The sequence below is a fragment of the Aulonocara stuartgranti genome (genome assembly GCF_965226115.1).
Source record: "Aulonocara stuartgranti genome assembly, chromosome: 22".
Lineage (NCBI taxonomy): Eukaryota > Metazoa > Chordata > Actinopteri > Cichliformes > Cichlidae > Aulonocara > Aulonocara stuartgranti.
In genome coordinates, this window is record NC_138957.1 from 32,638,495 (window position 1) to 32,659,392 (window position 20,898).

The 20,898-nt window shown below is 43.7% G+C and overlaps 1 protein-coding gene and 1 long non-coding RNA gene across 2 annotated transcripts in view; one reads left to right on the plus strand and one right to left on the minus strand.

Annotated features, from left to right (window-relative positions):
- LOC309699266 overlaps positions 1-20,898 on the minus strand; it is a 348,161-nt gene that overhangs the window by 13,979 nt on the left and 313,284 nt on the right. The gene's annotated exons all lie outside the window — the stretch shown is intronic.
- On the plus strand, positions 1,207-9,110 carry LOC309699220 (major histocompatibility complex class I-related gene protein-like). Its single transcript, XM_082522162.1, has 7 exons — positions 1,207-1,869; positions 5,369-5,629; positions 5,777-6,055; positions 6,158-6,460; positions 6,737-6,838; positions 7,098-7,115; positions 7,380-9,110. The coding sequence occupies exons 1-7, from the start codon at positions 1,809-1,811 to the stop codon at positions 7,427-7,429; spliced, it is 1,074 nt and encodes a 357-aa protein (XP_082378288.1). The 5' UTR covers positions 1,207-1,808; the 3' UTR covers positions 7,430-9,110.

Genomic DNA, 20,898 nt, shown 5'->3' on the forward strand with positions numbered 1-20,898 from the left:
CCATCGAGGAGTTCTTCTCGGCCTGGCGCTGGAAAGTGTATGACCGTCATCTTCATCAACAGGTAACCCTTTTACAGGCAATGGAGGAGGCATGTGGAGATATTGACCAGGCATCATGTCAGGCCTGGATACGGCATTCAAGGAGATATTTTCCCCGGTGCCTTGGACTGGAGGATATCGCATGCGGATATCGCATGGACGAAATTTTTTGGCCGGACCCAGAAAGACGACATGCTGTAGGCTGATTGTCTTTTTTTTTTCCTTTTATTTGTGGAATTCCTATTTTGTGTTCTGACTTTGTCTTGGTTTTGATGAGTGTGAATAAACACCAATACTTGACGTTTGGATCCTTGTATGTTTACATGACACTATGACAAAGGTGTGACCTCAAATTGACATCTGTACACAGAGAAAGCAAAAGCCAGATGTGTTTTGTATTCATACCATCAGTGTGCAGTTGGCGCATTGTGTGCTTAGTAGATGATGGCTTGTGTGTACTGTTTGATACGAAAACACCATTTTTACAAAGGTGTGAAGGGTTAATCTAGCTGTGTTCGCTTTTGCAAGAGAACTAAAATGTTTTGATAATTAGGTGACAGGTTTTTTTATTTGTGTGTAGAGTTTTGCAAAATTAGCCAAATTAGCTCAGGAAGCTAGCGCAGCTTCCTGAGCGGCCAGCGCCTGTCCAACAGCCTGACAGACGGGGTCCCGACCTGCTGAGTCCATGATGGCTGGAAAGTTCTGACACGGTTTTGTAAACGGACTCAGGCACAGATCAGGAGACCTTTGCAGAAACTGATAGTGCCTTTATTTACAGTGGTGTCACCTCGTGAATATATATACAAGGTGCTCGGGGAAGGAGTCCGGGGCTCCAGGGGGAAGGGGAAGGGTCCAAAACCACACTCTGCTCTTTCAGCCAACAATCCCAATCCTTTCCACCAGTCGCTCCTCTCACTCACCCGGGGGGAATCTACGCACACACACAGAAAATCCAATTAGCACTAGATCACAAGAAACTCACAGACTTAGGCAGATTGCTGAAGCACTAACGCGGGTGACTCAACGTTCCAGCGACGAGTAGTGTAGGTCTGCCATCTTAAAAAGCCCTTCTGATTGTAGTAACCAGCGCCAGGTGTGATGATGAGCACAGGTGCGTGGGCCAGGGGCGGAGCCCACAGTGAGCACTGCTGTGGCAGGGGAAAGAGGGAGAGAGAGAGAGGGAGAACAAAAACAAACACATGTTGCCTAACACGAATCAGCCGGTGAGGCACGGGGACCGTGACACGTTGGACTCATGGCCAACCCCCTAAACCTTTGAACCGATATGCTGTCGACCTCCGGGTCGACCCCCTAAACTTTTTAACTGCGGACTGTTGTACCCTCAACCCCCTGGTCGGCCACCTGAATGGCTTAACCATGAACTCCTGTTCTACCGAGACCGGGGTCGCCCTCCTCAATCATGTTCTTGGACTCTTATGCACTTGTGTTTGGACTGAGTGTTCCAGATTGTTTATTTGGTTATTTAGTTTCAGATATAATGTAGCATAAAACAGTGTAATGATTCTACAGTATCTAAAAGCACATTTTTGGTTCTGTCTTGTTTGTTCTATGCTTTCAGGTGGCATCCAGTGTGCATGCCATGTAAAAAACAGGGAGACATGTAGGAGACACACAGTCTGTTTAATGTTTAATTTTTTCTACTCAGATAACTTTGGCCCAGCCTAACAGAACATGGACTTTGGACAAGTCCCGATACCACTCCCAGTTGTTTTTGGTCTATTGTTTTTCTTGTGTTCGTCAATGTGAAAATGGAAAAAAAGATTACGTTTGTGCTCATATTACTCCTCTGCTGCTATGCTGCATCTTCAGGTAAAATCATATATAAAGTCTTATTTTAAATAAATTTTATTTTACCTTAAGAAAAATTGAAAGGCAAGAGACTTGTTCTTTTACTTTGACTACGAGCTGCCGCTAATTTACTCATTTGTTGGTGGAGAGTGTCAATAACTGATGTGGACTGATAACATCACCTAAATTGTCAAAAAGGCACAGGGAGATATTTAAGCATATAGAAGAGGGATTATACATTAGATATGCTTTTAAAGATGTTTTGTTTAAAGTGTCTTCTCTTGTGACTTCCTGGTGTTATAAACTGCACTGTAGCTGACAGGAAAGCACTCGAGAGTGCTTTCACATCTTGATGCATGCTCAATCATCCAGGCAAATAAATCCCAGAAAGTTGATTCTGCTCATCCTGACATAGTATTTTCAGTGGGACAAATTTTTCGTCAATCATCCAAGTGACTTCCTCAGTCTCAGCTGACATTTGCATAATGACTGAAAATAGCACCACTGAAAGAGAGAGCATATTTCTCTTGTATTGGCTTCCTTTCATTGGCTTCCTGTTAAATCCAGAATTTAATTCAAAATACCATACCAGTACCGTATCACTCTATTAGAGCACTTTGCTCTCTCACTGCAGGCTTACTTGATGTTCCCAGAGTATTTAAAAATAGAATGGGAGGGAGAGCCTTCAGTTTTCAGCCCCCTCTTTTGTGGAACCAGCTTTCAGTTTGGATTCAGTTTGGAGACAGACACTATCTCTACTTTTAAGATTAGGCTTAAAACTTTCCTTTTTTCTAAAGCATATAGTTAGGGCTGGACCAGGTGAATCCTCCCTTAGTTATGCTGCAATAGACGTAGGCTGTCGGGGAATTTAAATAAAATTGAATTGATTTGACTTGAATGAACAATGGGCTGCCATATGCAGCCATCACTGCATATGAAACTGGAAAAGACCGCCGCGTAATCCATTTATTTCAACAAAGTAACTGTATTCTGGATACCACCTTTCTAAATGGCAACTGTAACAGAATACAGTTACCCATATTTTGTATTTTAAATACGTAATGCTGGTACATGTATTCCGTTACTCCCCAACACTGCTGACGAGGTGACTGTTCTGTTTTGTGCCATCCATTTTGCCTGAGGTTGTTTTGGTTTCCTGGCAATCCTCCTGGTACTTAACAGCATACACTATGTTACTCTGTTTGTGTCGGGGGACCCAATCCTTGGGGTGGACCAATTTTTGACGCAGCGTGTTTTGGGGTTTAAGAGCCACAGAGACCCGGTGTTTAGAAAAAATTAGTCTCAACCATTTCACTTCAGGTTTTTGCTTAGGCAGCGGTTGTCCTTCTCTCCTGGATTGACTGGAGCTTTCTGTAGGTTCCTTCCCAGCTTTGACAAATGTCAAGCTGGGATGACCACATTTTCTCAGGGCCTTCTTGATGCGATGTTTTTCTGCTTCCGTGACCGCTGTGTCTGTGCAGATAGTGTTCGCTCTGTGTTGTAGTGTCCTGATGACACCTAGTTTTTGCTCCAGTGGATGATGATTACTGATGGAATTGTCACAGTCTAAGAAGGCTAACCTGCCCCTTTTCATATCCTCCCAGGTGATTTGATGTGTCAGTCCACTGAGTTAATGTGGATTGTCCGTGATTTAATTTTCACCCAGGTGTCATCCACATACCTGAACCAATGACTTGGTGGTGTTCCAGGGTAGGATAGCAAAGCCCTCTTTTCCACTTCTTCCATGTACAAATTTGGCCACAGTGGTGAAACTGGGGAACCCATGGCATACCCATGTTTCTGCCTGTAGAACTGACCCTTGTATGTGAAGTAGGTGGAATGAAGACACAGATCCAAAAAACATCTTTCACCATCTTAAAATGCTGTGATTGCAGCTATTCTTCAACTCTCTGTGAATGGTACTCATGGCCATTGATCAGTGGTTGTTGATCAATGGTCATGAGAATTTGCATATTAATGATCAAGGAACAGACATTCCAGTCGATTGTTCATTTATTGGTGCTAGTTTCAGTCATTACGCAATTGTACTTTTGATAAGTGTTGGGTCTGTGTTTCCACATGCCCTGCTAGTTTAGAAACTTATTTCTCATGAAGAACGGAAAACAAGACAGAACATCTTCAACCGGTCTTTTACTCGCTTATGAGGGAAGCTTTGGTCAAGAACCAGCTCTTGGAGCTCACACTGTCTCCAAAACCAACTCCTTCAAAGAGCAGCTGTCCTTGTAGCCTTTTATTGACAAACTGTTACAATAAACATCACAGCAAAAGCACCTCCCTTCGTAAACCCCCCCCCCCCCCCTCCCCCTGGTTATAAAGACAAGGCACTATGTGTGTGTATGTGTGTGCACGTGTATGCATGTGCAAGAACGTGTGTGTGTGTGTGTGTGTGTGTGTGTGTGTGTGTGTGTGTGTGTGTGTGTGTGTGTGTGTGCAAGAACGTGTGTGTGTATGTGTGTGACCTACTGCTCACCAAAAGGGTCATAAAAGCAGGAAGCAACATCACAAGAAACAGATCTTTCAGATAGGATGTATCTAGAATAAAACCTCCCCCAGCACAGAGTGGCTGGAGAGGTGGTCAGAGACAAAGGAATGTCTTGATCCTATAGATTGAACTAAGACTTTACAAATTTAAGAAACCCGATGACAACATTCAACAATTTGACTTAACAATAAAGTTGGGGAAACCTGCAGTCAGCTGAGAATGAAGAAGTCACTTGGAAGAGTGATGAAACGTTTCTCCCACTGAAAACACTACGTCTAGATGAACTGGGAACTACAGAGTTTTATTAAATCAGTACATAACAGTATACCCACACCGCTAGCTCCTCTGACTGACATATACAGAGGTACAAACTGAACTTTCAATAGGAGCTGTAAAAATTAAGTTAAGCACAATTTATTCTCCTGTTAGTATTGAAGATGCTTTGATTATGCATCTTTATTTATTTACACTTTGTAAGAGTTAACTTATTTAAAAAACAGATGACTTGATCTTGTATCTTCTATTTTGTCTTTTTATCTTACACTGTCTTCTGCACCACTAACAGGATTTCTATTATGAAAGCAGTTGTCTGTTAGTGCAATAACAAAAAAAACAACATTCTGTTTAACTCTTAAGGTGGGTGATTTGTGTTGAAGGGAAGATGTGTGTACCCCTGAAATGTCACAATTAGTCTATGTAGGATACATTAATATTATCAGTGAATGTAATTTTTCTGTAGATGTGGATTTTAGAATGTGATTTTCTGTATGTACTGGCAATGTATGTTTGGAGTAATAGGAATAAAGAGTTACAGAAGAATTATTAGCAGAAATGTAATTTTATTCAACACTAAGCTATTTCATCAGTGAGTAGGTTTTAGGTGCGTTTTCACCCCAATACGTTTTAAGACAATGCTGAATCTGAAACTATTTCCACTTCATATTTAACCTTCTTAAATGATACAAAAAAGCATATAAAAGGGATCCCTCCTAATTCTAAGTCTTTCTAATTTTACAGTAAAACACTCCTTGAAGTATTTCTGCACTGAAACCCCTGGAGCTCAGATCATCCCTGAGTTTGTGGCTGTTGCATTTGTTGATGAAGTTCCTATAGGTTACTCCGACAGTGTACGAGGAATAGAGCCAAAGAAAGAATGGATTAAATTCGGCAAGGATCACCCTCAGCAACTGGAGTGGTATAGATTACGATCTCTTAATAGTCATCAATTCTTGAAGGCTACCATTGAGACTTTGAGGCGACGTTTGAACCATACTGAAGGTACAGCAGTAACAAGTGTGCTGTGAAACTGTAGCCTTTATTTCGTCATTTGCATTGTTTATTTGTGGTAAAAGTGTCATTTCCAGTATAGGCTGTGCTGACATCTTATTGGTTTATCACAGTTACTGTTACTGCCTGTCTTTTCAGGTGTTCATATTTTGCAAAACTTGGACGGCTGTGAATGGGATGATGAGACTGGAGAGATTAATGGGTTTGATCAGTATGGTTATGATGGAGAAGACTTTCTAGCGTTTGACCTGAAGACACTGACATGGATTGCTCCAAAACCACAGGCTGTCATCACCAAAATGAGATGGGATTCTCATAAACCTGGATTGGAATCAACTAAAAACTTTATAGCTCATCAGTGCCCTGAGTTTTTAAAGGAGTATTTGCAATATGGGAGGAGCTTTTTGCAGACAACAGGTAGAATCACAGAATTTGATGAAATGTAATAAAATTGAAAAATTTAAATGTGTTGCTTGCTTCAAAGTTGGAATAAAATAAAAACTGCCAGTCTCCTTACAGTCCTTCCTTCAGTGTCTCTCCTCCAGAAGTCTTTATCCTCTCCAGTCAGCTGCCACGCTACAGGTTTCTATCCTGACAGAGGTTTGATGTTCTGGAGGAAAGATGGAGAAGAGCTCCATGAAGGTGTAGATCTAGGAGAGATCCTCCCCAACAATGATGGGACCTTCCAGATGAGTGCTGATCTGAATGTTTCATCAGTCACACCTGAAGACTGGCAGAGTTATGACTGTGTGTTTCAGCTCTTTGGTGTAAACGAGTACATTGTCACCAAACTGGACAAAACAGTGATCAGGACCAACTGGGGTAAGTCTGGATCCTGCAGGGTTTATAAAACTGCAATTTAATGTTATCAAGCTGTTAACTAAACATTTATTTTCTTAATCTCATGCTTACTTGTACTGCTCATACTTCCGCGAGCATGAGAAGAGTAACTAATATCTGAGTAACTGCAATGACTGAGTAGTAATGTTTTTGTGTCATTTATTGTTTCACACATATCAGGTTGTTCCTCACTCATTCCTTGGTATCGGCACAGTTTCCGTTTAATATTCTAAAATGCTGCCATGTGTTGTTCAACAGAGAAGCCAGCTGACACTGTGACCTTCATCAGTGCTGCAGTGGTTGTTCTAACTCTTACCATCGTCACAGGTGTGGCATTTGTAGCTTACAAAAAGAAGAAAGGTGAGAAATCTGGATGTGAGAAATATTGAGTTTAGTTTTTGAATTCATCTCTGAAATCTTACTGCCAGATCACTTTGGATACAAACACACAAATTCTAAAGTAATTGTATAAGGCTCAGAGCCACAGTGAGATGATTACAGGCCATGAGAACAATGATGTGAGAAGAAAATAATCAATTAAAAATGAAATGGACACAAAATAATTGTGCAATCAAGAAAAAAAAATACAACTGATATGATTTCTTTTTGTTTGTTTCAGGGGAGTGCTCTACATCCTGTAAGTAAACTCTGCTTTTATTCATTTGTAATTTGTCAGATGTGGGGCATGATTAGAAATGTAATAATCAGGATTTACGTGAAAGGAAAGTATAGATTCATTCAGTTTCATTATACATATTCTGATCACTTGAATGCCACTGATCTCTCACTGTCATAGTTGGGAAGCAGGGTCATGTTTTAAAACAGAAACCAAAATATCAATACAAATTATCTCCTTGAAAAGGATAAAAAATATATAAACTGTGTATTTGTTATCTGCCAGGTCCAGACGATGGCTCTGAGCAGTCTGAGAAACTAAATCCAGAAAGCTGACTCTCCTGCAAAGAGTTCTTCACTTCACTGTCTGTATGACTTTCCTCCAGCTGCTGCAGTCTTTTCCAATTCTAAAGTAATATGCTAAAAACACCAGTGAATAAATTAAGCACAGGTAATGATCACATTTTGCAGATCACTGTGAACAGGTTGCTAAACCTTTTGTGAATTAGTGCATGATCACATATTTGTATCTAGCTGCTGTGTGTATGTGTTTCATGCAATTATGATTTTATTCTGCTTCAGCATGTAGTCACTGTATCGATGCAGTGGTATCACAAGTCTGGTAAAAAGCAAAAGTAAATGTTTCAGCTATATTGTAAGGCATCTGACAATGACAGTTTGTTAGACCTAAAGTGTGTGATTTCACTGAGACGTTGGCAGTGCACAAAGTATGTGGTATTTTCCAAAATGACACCAACACATTTGAAGGATGACAGCAACAGACTTTCATTTGGAAATAAAATTTTATGAGTTTATTATTTTATTCTTCTGTGAAAAGAACTAACCCGGGATTTACTACATTTGATTTGATCACATGACCTTAATCTTTGACCACCTTTGACTGACCTGATTCAAACAAGAACTGTTGTTTTGATCCCACTATAACTTCCCCACTGTGTTCTGTCTAATGTATTCAAACAAACAAACAAATTGATTGAATAACTTGATGCTTGAACATTACTGAGATGTAGGAAATGTTTGTTTTTTTTTAGCTCAGAAGGTAAAGTTTTATATGAGGACGTTATCATGTCATATGAAATTACAACTGCATGATAACGTCCTTTCTAACAGATTGGAGTATCAGCAATGATCACTGATAACAACCTGTCTGAAGCTGCAAGTAAAAACAACCTGACACTGTTCAGATTAGCAATAAAACAAAAGCTGTCTCTTACAAGGTGTTTTTGAATGAATCTGCTGCACTGGACTCCCCTTCAGTCACAATCTTGTTTTGAATCATTAATGCATGAATGAATTTGTGTTTAAAAATAAAACCGGATACCAAACGATTACATTGTTCGTTATTAAATGATATTATGCCACCTTCTCTGCATTAAGGTTTTAGACTAATTATTGTTCTAATATTGAGTTAATATCTATATATCTCAACAGAGGTTTGTAGTAGCCTCCCTATTTAATAAAAAAATGTAAAATTTTAGCAAGTAACTGTAGAAGTAGTTTTGGAACTAATCAACTCACTATAATTACAATTTTACCTGTTAAACAGCATGGGCATGTTCTTCAGATCTCCATTATAACTGTGGTTTTCAAGTCTCTGTCCTTTGTCCTTTGCTTTCAGCCAGAGCATATTGTGAAACGTACTGTATCTAATCTAAATGACATGCAGTTATACATCTCTCTTAGTTATCAGTCCCAGCTGCCTTGACACTCATTTTGGTCATCTTAACCCTCTCGAGGCAGGTGTTGCCGATTTCCAACAGTTAAAAACTAACAACCTGATTACCCCGCATACATATTTCATGAGTTTTTTTTTTTTTACTCAGACGTACCACTGCAGGACTTGGTTGTGCATTAGCAACAAAAAGTTTAATTTGAGCCTGAGAGGGTTAATAATATCAAATGTTGACTGTCTCAAAACCTCAGATGTTTCATGCGTTTATTGCATCTAGGCTGGACTACAGTAATTCGTTATTATTAGGAAGTCCTAAAAACTCAGCGAAAAGCCTTCAATTAATCCAAAAATGCTGCAGCAAGAGTACTGACAAGGACTAGAGAGAGCGAGCATATTTCTCCTATTGGCTTCCCTTCATTGGCTCCCTGTTAAATCCAGAATTGAATTCAAAATCCTGCTCCTCACATACAAGGTCTTAAATAATCAGGCCCCATCTTATCTTAATGACCTTGTAGTACCATATCACCCACTGCAAAGAATGACGGCCCTTGATCCAGATTGATCCAGATTGGTCCAGATCAGGTTTGCCAGAGGTGGCCCACACATGGGCCAGTTGCATACACACTGGTGGTCCTGTGGTGGGCCAGAAGAGTTTCAGCTTTGGCCCCAGATTTCAGCCTAAGGTGTACCTTAATCAAGCCATGTAATAAAAACATGTGGCGGAACAAAATACTGCAAAAGTAACATGATAAAGTTCTGTTCAGATAGTGAATGGACTGATTCTTGTTGTTAACAACTCCCATGAAGTTGTTACGGATTCAAATATTGGGGATGGATACAAGAGGAAAAACCAAAATAACAACACTGGTCCAGCCGGGTTGAGTCAAACGATGATTTTAATGATCACACGCGTGGGAGATGGACACCGTACGCAGACAGCATCAGATCTCAAAATGGTGGAGCACTGATCAAACTCTTATAGCCTCTAGTGGCCCCCACCTAATCATAAAAGCCTAAACATTCACATGCTTTCTCTCACACAGCGCCTAAGCTACAACCTTGGCTCCCTGTTTATCTACTCCTGCTGAGATGGGGCAGAAAACTCCAGTATGTTCTGTTCTCTTCTAATCAGACAAATAAGGCGATGACTTTCTGCGAACAGTATTTCTTATAACTCAGCAGTATAATGCATCATAAAACAATATCATTCATTCACAATAAATCAGCAGTCTAATATAATGCAAATCAGTTTAACAAATGCAATAGTTATCACCTTCTTCTAATTCAGGAGAATAATGCAAACTAAAACTACATAATAATTCACAATCTTTAATTAGGGGTATAACATGGCATAAAATAATATTATAATCCCACAAAGTGAAAACACATCATTTATGACACATCGGGGTGAGTCACTCCATAGAGGTCAACACTCAGACGAAAACCAAGTCAAAACACATCATTTCCAGCGCTTCATCCTTTACAACTGTGTAAAGGAGGCCCTTGGAAAGTCTTCTGACGCTACACAAGCGGAGGAGAACGGCCCTACATTTATACAGGTTAAGTGAGATTTTCCTCAGTGTTTTCAGGCTATTATTATCAATAATGCAGTGCTTACCCATCTGTCTGAACTCTTGGTTGACTATCTGTAGCCAGGCAACATCCAGGTCATCCAGGTCATAGTAGCTATAGAGCTGGGTGGGAGGAGGCCGAGTATCACCTTCTCTCTCCTGCCTGTTGTTGGACAGACCACCTGTCGACTCTGGCAGCGATCTGCAACCAAAAAGAAGATGCATTCAGAGAGTTTTATTTGTGCGGCCTGGAAGCAACAATAACTGTAGTATCCAAGAATATCCTCTGAAGAAAATGTCACATGTGGACTCCTTATACCAACATGAATTACGAGGAAGTCCTTACAGACAGGTCCTGTCCTCATTGTCCACAAATACTGAATCACAGTATGACGGATTTAAAAAACAAACAAACAAAAGACCCAATGACAAATCAAGCAGTTGTGGCCAGCAGTGACACAACGCTCCTCCAGGCACTGTCTAGTCTCTGGAGCCAGGGGACCAAATGTCTGTCTGTCACCCTGGGGCGCACTGACAGAGGCGAGGCTACCCGACACTGGCGCCACCGGGCCCTCTGACCACCATCAGTAGGGTGAAGTGTCTTGCCCAAGGACACAACGACCGAGACCGGGGCTCGAACCAGCAACCTTCCAATTGCAAGGCGAACTCCCAACTCTTGAGCCACGATCACTCACAAAAAGCATGAAGGGAAAGATTACCTCACAATAACATCAAGTCATTCCACGTGAATGAATAATAATCACCATCATCATCATCATCGGATAGCTAAAGAATCAGAACGGCGACGGGCAAGCAGCTCTGGGGGCCGACCGTACAGGCGGCAGCGACAGAGCAAGTCCGGAGGCTCGTGGAGGGCAGCGGCGGTGTTCAGGAGGTCGTCCACAGTGGTGACGAAACCCAACAAGCGGCCTGGCAGATGACCGACGATGTTGAGGCAGCAGTTGGGGACCTGAAGGCTGCGTGGCCCCTGCAGCACCAGGCGAGGCAGAGGCTGGACCAGACGAGGCTGAAGCTGAAGCGGAGGCTGGACCAGATGAAGCTGAAGCGGAGGCTGGACCAGACAAAGCTGAAGCTGAAGCGGAGGCTGGACCAGATGAAGCTGAAGCGGAGGCTGGACCAGACAAAGCTGAAGCAGAGGCTGGACCAGGCAAAGCTGAAGCTGATGCGGAGGCTGGACCAGGCGAGTCTTCTCTCACCCCCATTCTCTGCGACCTGCTGGAGCAGGGGGGCTAGGACTAGGAGGAGGAGTTGGCCGTCCGACTGCGGTCTGGAGTGTGGAGCCTTCCTGCTGCTGCGGAGTCGGGGCGGTCTGCCTCCCCCCACCGCAGGGAAAAGGGAAACACCACCTGGGTCTGGGTGCAGTTCCCCCCTCCAGGGGCGGGGGCACCTAGACCCGGTTTGTAGAGTACGCTTGGGGAGTGTGATCGTGTGTACAATGTCTCTTTATGTCTGTCTCCACGTTGGTTGAGTGTGGAGTAAGTGCATATGAGAGCATGAGGGTGGGAATGGATGTTTGTGTCTGTGTGTGCCTGTATGTCTGTGTCTATATGTCAGGTTGGGTGTCAGGCGCCACCTCTCTGGGGACATCTCAGGCCCTCCAAGGTTTGGAGGCCTATCTCCCCCTACCACCACTTCCCCTGCCAGTGGCGGACCCCCTCAGACATCGGTGCGTTGGTGGTTCTTTGTGTCCGGGGATGGGCGTCCAGGTACACACCGGCTCACTCCTTGGCGGCCGCTTATCGGGGCCTGGAGCCTGGGGCTCGCTCGGGCCACTTCGGAGGTGGGGTGCCCCCGGCCTCTCGGCCTGGGGCTCGGTCACTCAGGTGCAGCTGGCTGCCGGCGGAGCTCACGGGCGCGTCACTGCAACTCCCCCTGGCTTCTGCTCCGCGGCTGCTGAGTGAGCCCTCATCTGGGACTCTCCTCAGCTCTTTCTGGGACAGTGGCGCGGCTGCCCCTCTGTTGGTCTTCCTTGGTCTCTTGTGTTCTGGGGGCCTCTGGATGTCTGGAGTTTTGATCTCCTCCACACCTGCTTCACGCCCTGGAGGACGGGGCTGTGGCCCCCCCACACCCTCTAGCAGATTATTACATGAAGGAACCTTTTAAAAAACAAAAAACAAGCGCGTCCATGCTCACAGGTGTACACACGGGTGATCACACCCACAAACTACACCCTTTATGGCTCCTACCTCAAAGCACACTGTGTTCTGTTGATCTTATGTGCTGCACAATAAGGTTTAACATTTAGTATTTACTGTCATATTCCCATATATCATTGTGATGTTGTTTATTCTATTACTCTTGTTCTCTTCTGCTTGCTTTCTTTTTTCTTTCTCAGCAGGTGATCCAGGTGATTGATATATGCATTTTTTTTCTCTGCCCGTTCTGTTGGTTCTTGTCTTTTGCCCTTCTCCCCCGTCCCTCTTCTCAGCTGTTTCTCTTTCCCTCTTTCTTTCTCCCCTTCTTTCCCCCAGTCAAGTCTGTCCCGTATTCAGTAAGTGAAAATAAAATAAACAATAAAAGGTGAATCAAATGGACCATTACGGCAAGGCTGGGATGGTCAGTTTGGTAAAGTAAATCCGTTGGGCATCTTTCTTTGCCTTTAGACAACAATTCTGATGGCAAAAGAGCCAAACGGGACAGGCAAAAAAAAAAAAAAAAAAAAAAGGCTGCGTGGCCCCTGCAGCACCAGGCGAGGCAGAGGCTGGACCAGACGAGGCTGAAGCTGAAGCGGAGGCTGGACCAGATGAAGCTGATGCGGAGGCTGGACCAGACAAAGCTGAAGCTGAAGCAGAGGCTGGACCAGGCAAAGCTGAAGCTGATGCGGAGGCTGGACCAGGCGACGCTGAAGCTGCTCCAGACATGGGTGAAGCTGCTGCTGCAGGCGTGGATGAAGCTGCGGCTGCAGGCGTGGATGAAGACACGGAGGCTGGACCAGACGAGGATGAAGACACTGTAGGCAACGGCGTGGAAGCCGCAGGTGGTGGCGCTGCAGGCGATGGTAATGGCTGGACCAGACGAGGCTGAAGCTGAAGCGGAGGCTGGACCAGATGAAGCTGAAGCGGAGGCTGGACCAGACAAAGCTGAAGCTGATGCGGACGCTGGACCAGACAAAGCTGAAGCTGAAGCAGAGGCTGGACCAGGCAAAGCTGAAGCTGATGCGGAGGCTGGACCAGGCGACGCTGAAGCTGCTCCAGACATGGGTGAAGCTGCTGCTGCAGGCGTGGATGAAGCTGCGGCTGCAGGCGTGGATGAAGACACGGAGGCTGGACCAGACGAGGATGAAGACACTGTAGGCAACGGCGTGGAAGCCGCAGGTGGTGGCGCTGCAGGCGATGGTAATGGCTGGACGGGCTCCTCGGACCCTCCAGTAGGGGCAGTCACAGAACAAGTGGGCACAGGGGCCCCTGGAACACACAGGGCAGAACCAGCAGCCACAGTGGCCTCTGGCAAACGCAGAGCAGAACCAGCAGGCGCGCAGGCCTCTGGCAGGCACAAAACAGAATCAGTAGGTGCGAAGGCCTCTGGCTGGGACACCTGTAACTGAAGCTGCACTGGGCGCTGGCTCTGCCCAGGCAGCACTGGCACGGTGCAGTTCCTAGGGGGCTGCTGAGTGGCTAATTGAGCTGATGACCAGAGTGACGGGTGTGTGGTAGTACTCATAGTAATATTCCCTGGCTCAGGGGGAGCAGAATACATACCGTCTCTTAAGTGCCCGGAGGATTGCCAGGATTTATACATCGGGGAAACCAAACAACCTCTGGCGAAGCGGATAGCACAACACAGAAGAGCTACCTCGTCAGGCCAGGACTCTGCAGTCTATTTACACCTACAGGCCAGTGGACATGCTTTCAAGGATGAGGATGTACACATCTTGGACAGGGAGGAACGCTGGTTTGAGCGCAGAGTCAAGGAGGCCATTTACGTGAAAAGGGAAAGACCATCTCTGAATCGAGGAGGGGGCCTAAGGGTACGTCTGTCACCATCTTACAATGCTGTGATTGCAGCCATTCCCCAACTCTCTGTGAATGGTACTCATGGCCATTGATCAGTGGTCTTTGATCAGTGGGTTTTGGTCAGTGGTTGTTGATCAATGGTCATGAGAATTTGCATAATTAAGATTAAGGAACTGACCCCCCAGCCCATTGTTCCTTCAGTGGGCTGGTTTCAGTCATTATGCAAATGTACCATTTATAAGATTGGGGAAACCTGCAGTCAGCTGAGAATGAAGAAGTCACTTGGATGAGTGATGAAACGTTTCTCCCATAAAACGCTACGTCCAGATGAACAGAATCAGCTTTTGGAAATTTACTTTCCTGGATGATTGAGAATGCATCAAGATGTTTATGTTCCTATTTTCCTATTTTAGTTAGAAGACCCAAACTGAAAAGGTTCCAAAATACAGAATAATTCCCACTGCTTGAAGTTCTGAACTTCTGAAAGTTTTAATCCAAGCCAGTGGTATTCCTGCTCTGGGGATGCCAGCATCACTACAAAGGAGTTAAAAAAAGGATTTTTAGGATCTGTAGCTCTCTGTTCCCGTTTTTCAAAAACGTTGCGTACTGTAAATATTGCTTCAAATTAATTATGCATTTTTATTGTCAGAGTAACAATATGTGAAAAGCTATCAAACCCCTCAGGGTAATTGTTAGCACCTTTCCTTTATGCATGATTTTAGAAAGCTTTTGTACAACACTGATTGTGATTATATTGGCTCATGCCTATGACCAGTGTTGGCACATTTGAGAACCTTTAGCAGATTAAGGTTTATTATCCTGATGATGAAATGAAAACACTTAGATCTCTTTTTGCAGTCATTTCCTTTCATCTTAAATAATACCTAAAATATTTCTTCTGAAACTAAGGCTCTAAAATATCAAAAAAATATTTATCCAAGTTAAAATGTCCTCACTAAGTGAAATTCTGTTGAATCAAGAATGTGATGAATTTGACTGAACCAACTCGATGATGTCAAATTCTCTACTGACAGAAGATGGTGCTAAACATGTTTTAAAAGCTTTAAGCACTAATTTCTTAAATCACAAACAGACAGTGTTAAATCTGTGACAGTGTTTGAGAGCAGGGCTCAGTGATGTAAATAAACTTTTATATTTGTAGCGTTTCATGTCCACTTTAAACATTAGTTTAACACAATTAAGAGGAAATGTAGCCAAAATTGCTCTTATTTTAACTTCCTCCTAAATGTAAATAAATATTATTTAGGTGGGTATTAACTTAAGAGCAAAAGTAAAACTAAAAGTGCATCATCAGAGTTACACTATAAAGGAAGCACAATAACAGGTGCTGCACCACAAACATGCTTTAAAGAAATAAAACAGAATGACTTGACCTGGAGATGCAAAATGACAGAAGAAGAGAAAAAGACACAGTCTGTTCATCCTGTTTTCATAAACAGGTGGAGTCCTAGAGCCAAAATGGAAAGCTGAAAAAAAATGATAAGAGAAGCTAGCTGGTGTGAAAGTGGAGTTTCTGAGCATAAGGTCGCATTTAGATGTAGGCACAACGGACCAACAGATATCACCTTATATAACTGCAGAAGTGAATCACCAAATTGTAAATTATGCAGCATGAACTGAAAGGAATTTCTGCTCAGCAGCTGAGCTCTTCAGGTAATGTTCATTAAAGATTAGTTATGGAACATTTTTTATCTTTAATGATTTAAATGTTTAAATATCACAGCTATCAGCACAGCAGCACTTGAAGGTTTTCTCCACTGAAGCTGAAATGTGTCCACTATTTCTGTCTGGGATTAAAAATTTCTAGATTACAATGAAAAATAATTAAAATGTTGTGTCTAGATGTGCTCAGGGCCAAACACAGTAACTCCAGATTTTATTTTTTATCAGATACAGACTGAGCTGAAAGCTTCAAATTGCTCTTTATATTACCCTTTATATCCAAACATAAAGCCAAAGAAACGATATCAAAACAAGCAGACTCTGTTTTTGCAGCTGTTCCCGACTGGCCTGTTCCATGACACCAACTTATTTTTAAGCATTTAGTTTTATTTTGTTCTCTCCCTTTCTCCTCCACCTTTACCCTGACTGTCCATTAAACTGCACCAGTTTACCAGTTTTTTTTTTTTTTTGCCTGTCCCGTTTTGCTCTTTTGCCGTCAGAATTATTGTCTAAAGGCAAAGAAAGATGCCCAACGGATTTACATTACCAAATTGACCATCCCAGCCTTGCCGTATTGGTCTATTTGATTCACCTTTTATTGTTTATAAATACGGGACAGACTTGACTGGGGAAAAGAAAGGGGAGAAAGAAAGAGGGAAAGAAAAACAGCGGGGAAGAGGGACGGGGATAAGATAAGATAAGATAAGATAAGATAAGATAAGATAACCTTTATTAGTCCCACACGTGGGAAATTTGTTTTGTCACAGCAGGAAGTGGACAGTGCAAAAGTTATGAGGCAAAAATTAAAGGGCAAAAAGCAAAAAACAAACAAAATAAGCAGACAAAAAATACATATATCGATCACCTGGATCACCTGTTGAGAAAGAAAAAAGAGAAAGCAAGCAGAAGAAAAAAAAAGAGCAACATAATAAACAACATCACGATGATCTATGGGAATATCACAGTAAATACTAAATGTTAAACATTATTGTGCAGCACGTAAGATCGACGGCGCACAGTGTGCTTTGAGGTAGGAGCCAAAAAGGGTGTAGTTTGTGTGTGTGAGTCCCCGTGTGTACACCTGTTATCATGAGCGCGCTTGTTTTTAAAAGGTTCCTTCATGTAATGATCTGCTGGAGGGTGTGGGGGGGCCACAGCCCCGTCCTCCAGGGCATGAAGCAGGTATGGAGGAGATCAAAACTCCAGACATCCAGAGGCCCCCAGAACACAAGAGACCAAGGAAGACCAACAGAGGGGCAGCCGCGCCACTGTCCCAGAAAGAGCTGAGGAGAGTCCCAGATGAGGGCTCACTCAGCAGCCGCGGAGCAGAATTCAATTCAATTCAATTTTATTTATATAGCGCCAAATCACAACAAAAGTCGCCTCAAGGCGCTTCATAGATACAGAGAAAAACCCAACAATCATATGACCCCCTATGAGCAAGCACTTTGGCGACAGTGGGAAGGAAAAACTCCCTTTTAACAGGAAGAAACCTCCGGCAGAACCAGGCTCAGGGAGGGGCGGGGCCATCTGCTGCGACCGGTTGGGGTGATAGAAGGAAGACAGGATAAAGACATGCTGTGGAAGAGAGACAGAGGTTAATAACAGATATGATTCAATGCAGAGAGGTCTATTAATACATAGTGAGTGAGAAAGGTGACTGGAAAGAAAAAACTCAATGCATCATGGGAATCCCCCGGCAGCCTATGTCTATTGCAGCATAACTAAGGGAGGATTCAGGGTCACCTGGTCCAGCCCTAACTATATGCTTTAGCAAAAAGGAAAGTTTTAAGCCTAATCTTAAAAGTAGAGATAGTGTCTGTCTCCCGAATCCAAACTGGAAGCTGGTTCCACAGAAGAGGGGCCTGAAAACTGAAGGCTCTGCCTCCCATTCTACTTTTAAATACTCTAGGAACAACAAGTAGGCCTGCAGAGCGAGAGCGAAGTGCTCTAATAGGGTGATATGGTACTACAAGGTCATTAAGATAAGATGGGGCCTGATTATTTAAGACCTTGTATGTGAGGAGCAGGATTTTGAATTCAATTCTGGACTTAACAGGAAGCCAATGAAGGGAAGCCAAAACAGGAGAAATATGCTCTCTCTTTCTAGTCCCTGTCAGGACTCTTGCTGCAGCATTTTGGATTAGCTGAAGGCTTTTCAGTGAGTTTTTAGGACATCCTGATAATAATGAATTACAGTAGTCCAGCCTAGAAGTAATAAATGCATGAACTAGTTTTTCAGCGTCACTCTGAGACAGGATATTTCTAATTTTAGAGATGTTGTGCAAATGGAAGAAAGCAGTCTTACATATTTGTTTAATATGTGCGTTGAAGGACATGTCCTGGTCAAAAATGACTCCAAGGTTCCTCACAGTGTTACTGGAGGCCAAGGTAATGCCATCCAGAGTAAGAATCTGGTTAGATACCATATTTCTAAGCTTTTCAGGGCCGAGTACAATAACCTCAGTTTTATCTGAATTAAGAAACAGAAAGTTAGCGGCCATCCAGGTCTTTATGTCTTTAAGACATTCCTGCAGTTTAACTAATTGGTGTGTGTTACCTGGCTTCATGGACAGATAGAGCTGGGTGTCATCAGCATAGCAGTGAAAATGTATGCTATGTCTTCTAATGATGCTGCCTAAGGGAAGCATGTATAATGTAAACAGAATTGGTCCTAGCACTGAACCCTGTGGAACTCCATAATTAACCTCAGTGTGTGAAGAGGACTCTCCATTTACATGAACAAACTGGAGTCTATTAGATAGATATGATACAAACCACTGCAGTGCAGTACCTGTAATACCTACAGCATGTTCTAATCGCTCTAATAGGATATTATGGTCAACAGTATCGAACGCTGCACTAAGGTCTAGCAGGACAAGCACAGAGATGAGTCCACTGTCAGAGGCCATAAGAAGATCATTTGTAACCTTCACTAAAGCTGTTTCTGTGCTGTGATGAGCTCTGAAACCTGACTGAAACTCTTCAAATAAACCATTCCTCTTCAGATGACCTGTTAGCTGTTTGACAACTACTCTTTCAAGGATTTTTGATATGAAAGGAAGGTTGGAGATTGGCCTATAAGACAGCATTTGTTTTAAATCGGGGTTGCATCTACTAGGCTATTATTATTTTAGATGAGTCAAAATCAAGTTAACCCTCTCAGGCTCAAATTAAGTTTTTTTTGCTAATGCACAAAATAATACCTGCAGTGGTACTTCTGAGTAAAAAAAACCTCATAAAATATGTATGTGGGGTAATCAGGTTGTTAACTGTTAAAGGTTAACTGTTGCAAATCTGCAAGGCCTGCCTTGAGAGGGTTAAAAAAAACTTTATATGCAAAGCATTAAAGTTGATAAAAAATAAATTAGTTTTGATACTTTAACATAAAGCTTTTAAATTTTAAATACACGTAGACATTGAGGGCCAGCAGGAGGGACCATGCGCTTACCTGCTGCTCTCTGGCAGGTAGCTCCATGCCCTCCTGGGTTTTAAATGCACCTTAGAACACACATGCATCAACACTACAATGAGCGGGTGGAGGGAGGTTTGGAGTCTTCTCTCACCCCCATTCTCTGCGGCCTGCTGGAGCGGGGGGGCTGGGAGGAGGAGTTGGCCGTCCGACTGCGGTCTGGAGTGTGGGGCCTCCCTGCTGCTGCGGAGTCGGGGCGGTCTGCCTCCCCCCACCGCAGGGAAAAGGGTAACACCACCTGGGTCTGGGTGCAGTTCCCCCCTCCAGGGGCAAGGGTACCTAGACCCGGTTTGTAGAGTACGCTTGGGGAGTGTGATCGTGTGTACAGCGTCTCTTTATGTCTGTCTCCACGTTGGTTGAGTGTGGAGTAAGTGCATATGAGAGCATGAGGGTGGGAACGGATGTTTGTATATGTGTGTGCCTGTATGTCTGTGTCTATATGTCAGGTTGGGTGTCAGGCGCCACCTCTCTGGGGACATCTCAGGCCCTCCAAGGTTTGGAGGCCTATCTCCCCCTACCACCACTTCCCCTGCCAGTGGTGGACTCCCTCAGACATCGGTGCGTTGGTGGTTCTTTGTGTCCGGGGATGGGCGTCCAGGTACACACCGGCTCACTCCTTGGCGGCCGCCTGGGGCTCGCTCGGGCCACTTCGGAGGTGGGGTGCCCCCCGCCTCTCGGCCTGGGGCTCGGTCACGCCGGCGGAGCTCACGGGCGCGTCACTGCAACTCCCCCTGGCTTCTGCTCCGCGGCTGCTGAGTGAGCCCTCATCTGGGACTCTCCTCAGCTCTTTCTGGGACAGTGGCGCGGCTGCCCCTCTGTTGGTCTTCCTTGGTCTCTTGTGTTCTGGGGGCCTCTGGATGTCTGGAGTTTTGATCTCCTCCATACCTGCTTCATGCCCTGGAGGACGGGGCTGTGGCCCCCCCACACCCTCTAGCAGATCATTACATGAAGGAACCTTTTAAAAAAAACAAGCGCGTCCATGCTCACAGGTGTACACACGGGTGATCACACCCACAAACTACACCCTTTTTGGCTCCTACCTCAAAGCACACTGTGTTCTGTTGATCTTATGTGCTGCACAATAATGTTTAACATTTAGTATTTACTGTCATATTCCCATATATCATTGTGATGCTGTTTATTCTATTACTCTTGTTCTCTTCTGCTTGTTTTCTTTTTTCTTTCTCAGCAGGTGATCCAGGTGATTGATATATGCATTTTTTATTTCTTTTTTTTTTCTGCTCATTCTGTTGGTTTTTGTCTTTTGCCCTTCTCCCCCGTCCCTCTTCTCAGCTGTTTCTCTTTCCCTCTTTCTTTCTCCCCTTCTTTCCCCCAGTCAAGTCTGTCCCGTATTCAGTAAGTGAAAATAAAATAAACAATAAAAGGTGAATCAAATGGACCATTACGGCAAG